At 41.3% G+C, this 3,035-nt stretch overlaps 1 protein-coding gene across 1 annotated transcript; it reads left to right on the top strand.

Moving 5' to 3' along the window:
- LOC149953688 (uncharacterized) lies at window positions 1-1,595 on the top strand. Its single transcript, XM_090169832.1, has 4 exons — window positions 1-12; window positions 80-649; window positions 828-1,055; window positions 1,134-1,595. The coding sequence occupies exons 1-4, from the start codon at window positions 1-3 to the stop codon at window positions 1,275-1,277; spliced, it is 954 nt and encodes a 317-aa protein (XP_090025958.1). The 3' UTR covers window positions 1,278-1,595.
- Window positions 1,596-3,035: the final 1,440 nt, after the last annotated feature.

Genomic DNA, 3,035 nt, shown 5'->3' with positions numbered 1-3,035 from the left:
ATGATCGCTAAGGTAAAGCGTCTCATTAACGCGATATATGTACAAAAAGGATCAGTTCGTTTATTAAATTTCTTTGAAGGTTTCCTTGTTGTGCGCTTTGGTGGCTTTGGTTCATGGAGGAGCCCCGCTTGTTGGATTAGGCGCTACCACTTTGGGCTACGGTAGCCCATTGGGTCTCGCCGGAGTTCGTACCATCGCCGCTCCAGGCATTGGTCTCGCTTCTCCACTCGGTCTACGCAGCATTGGTGGTCTTGGTCTCACCTCTCCACTCGGTCTTCGTAGCATTGGTGGTCTTGGTCTCGCCTCTCCACTTGGTCTTGGTAGCATCGGTGGTCTTGGTCTTGCCTCTCCACTCGGTCTTCGTAGCATCGGTGGTCTTGGTCTCGCCGCCTCAGGTATCGGTCTTGCCGGAGTTCGAACCATTGCAGCCCCAGGCATTGGTCTTGCCTCTCCACTCGGTCTTCGTAGCATCGGTGGTCTTGGTCTCGCAGGAGTTCGTACCATCGCCGCTCCAGGCATTGGTCTCGCATCTCCACTCGGTCTTCGAGGAATCGGAGGTCTCGGTCTTGCCGCCTCTCCACTTGGTCTTGCCACTGCCGGAATTAAGGTTGCTGCTCCAATCGCCACTGTCGGCAAAGCCGTAATCGCTGTAAGATTTTTTAAACTATATTAACCTGCTATTTTAAGTTAGCAACATTTTTAATTAGCTAGGTTAATATCTAAAATAAACTCATTTATTGTAGAACGGATAGGTGGTTAGTTAAAATTATTCTAATGCCTTACCCATAAGTTTTAGTAATATTAAAAATAACTTTGAATTACCACAGGCCGCTCAACCCTACTCTTTTGGTTACGGCCGTCAAACCGACGATGGTTCCACCGTCAGCCGTCAAGAATCCTCCGATGAAGGCAACAACAGACAAGGATCTTACTCCATCCAAAACGCTGATGGAACCTACCGAGTAGTCTCCTACGTCGCTGACGCCGCCGGATTCCGCGCCGTCGTCAAGACCAACGAACCAGGAACCGCCCCACAAAACCCAGCCGCCACCCAAGTAAGGAAGCGTCTTTCACGTCGTCCACCTTACCGGAATAATAACTCCGGTTAATAATCTTTTACTTACCACCATCAGATCCTCGCCGAAGAGCCCCCGTACAAGGTCCTCCCAGCCGCCGCCCCAATCATCAAGACTGCCGCCATCGGTGTCGCTGCTTCCCCCTTAATCAAAACCGCCGGTCTCGCCGGAATTGGAGGTCTCGGAGCCATCTACGGTTAAGCCTTGTGTCTCTTCGATCGCCTTCTTAATTAGTTCTACGGTTAATTAACTAGGGCAGGGCTCTATCTATTGTTTCCGAGAAGATGGATCACTGTCATCTCAGGGGTTTCTTTCTACAAAGTCTCTTGACTGTCTCGTACTTGACTTCCAGTGTCCCTTCCGTGTCGCGCTTCTACAAATTAACTTTCGTGTCGCCGTCGTAATTGTTTTTATTTATTTCTAGTTGATATTTATTGTAAAGGTTGAATATTAATTTATTACGAGACGCTCTGTATAGTAAATGTGTCTTCTTTGGTTTTCTTCACAACTCTTCTACTGTCGTACATTTCTTGTGTTTCTCTTTAGTCCATTTACACAAATAAATGCTTGAAGACACGAAAAAACTTTGTGATTTATTTGTTGTTATAAGTAACATAATATTTTAAGCCTGACTTGATAAATATTTTAGTATATCCTTTCTTCATAGTGCTATGGCAAAACATTATCAAAATAGGTTCACCAAGAAGTGGCTACGCGTCTCTACCAACTAGTTTATCATTTGATTCCTAATTTATCAATATCGCTCATGGACAAAAAATAATAAGAACTCACTGCTCTGAATCGAAAAAGCATGTTTTGATCCGGCTAATGGAGAAATCAAGACCAATTTTAAATTATTTAGGATGAACTTGGTGTCGCTGCAGTCGATTTATAACCCCCTAGCGTTTCCACAAATGTTAAAAGAACGTAAAACAGCTTCCGTGAGTGGCCTTAGATTCTTGGTTCATGAATCACCTAACATTTCGGAGTACAATTGAATTGGTTGAATTTGAATTTGACAGACTATATAACAAATAAAGTTATATAGAAAAGTCCCTATGCCACGCGATATCTGAAACTTAGATGTCTAATAATAGTAATATAATTATTAAATAATAATAATTAAATTTTTAATTTTTAATTAAAAGGTTATTTAACAATAGAAGAATCAACTCTCATAAAAGGTACATAATATTAAATTAACATTGGTTTATAAAATACAAAATGTGAAGTAGGTATCCGGGGAACAAATATTGCAGATACACTCAATTCAAAATACATAACTGGAACGTTTTCCCTTTCATTTTCATGGCAATCTAGAGGATCAACGTCCTTGGCAAGGACGAACCACTTTCTAAAGCGACCGCTTAATTTTATCCTGCAACGATATTTTCTCAATCGAGATAAATATAAACCGAATAGTAGTTGTGGAAAATGTAACAGACGACAAGCTTTAATTATTTAAACAAAATTGATAGGGATGTAGCATATTTTATCGCAATGATATTTTTGATGAGAATTTAGCAGACTACAGGTGTATTTTACAGCATCTAAACTTCATATGATTGCTGTACCCGCTCGGCTGTACCCCATTTTTAGTAGACTACATAAAGCATAATTTTTTATAAATTAAGCTAAAATAAATGTTCAATGAAATAAAATTGTTGAGTACGTCAAATATGTTAATTAATAAAATACACAGAGTCGCAATTGGCTATCTGTATTGGCAAAGGGAATACTACGTAGCAGAATCTGCTCAAATTGCACCTTTACACTAAAGCGCATACCTTTGGTGTAGCCAAATATAAGATTGACCTCGTACCCTAGATTCGAAATAACTGCCTCGCGCCTAGTTAATAGCGTTTACCCACTGCATGGCAGAAGTCCTATGACGTGCTGTTCGCACAACAGCACATCATCAAAGTTGGCCGTGATAGGACTATGGCAACTACCAATGAA

The sequence above is a fragment of the Leiobunum rupestre genome, chromosome 3 (assembly GCF_980474605.1).
Source record: "Leiobunum rupestre chromosome 3, qqLeiRupe1.1.hap1, whole genome shotgun sequence".
In the NCBI taxonomy this organism is placed as follows: domain Eukaryota; kingdom Metazoa; phylum Arthropoda; class Arachnida; order Opiliones; family Sclerosomatidae; genus Leiobunum; species Leiobunum rupestre.
This window is presented reverse-complemented; position numbering and strand designations above follow the sequence as displayed.

Bases quoted from the DNA above. Each gene is read 5' to 3' on its own strand.
- LOC149953688 (XM_090169832.1), top strand. The intron at 650-827 runs GTAAGATTTTTT...GAATTACCACAG, and splicing joins TCGGCAAAGCCGTAATCGCT to GCCGCTCAACCCTACTCTTT. The intron at 1,056-1,133 runs GTAAGGAAGCGT...TACCACCATCAG, and splicing joins AAAACCCAGCCGCCACCCAA to ATCCTCGCCGAAGAGCCCCC.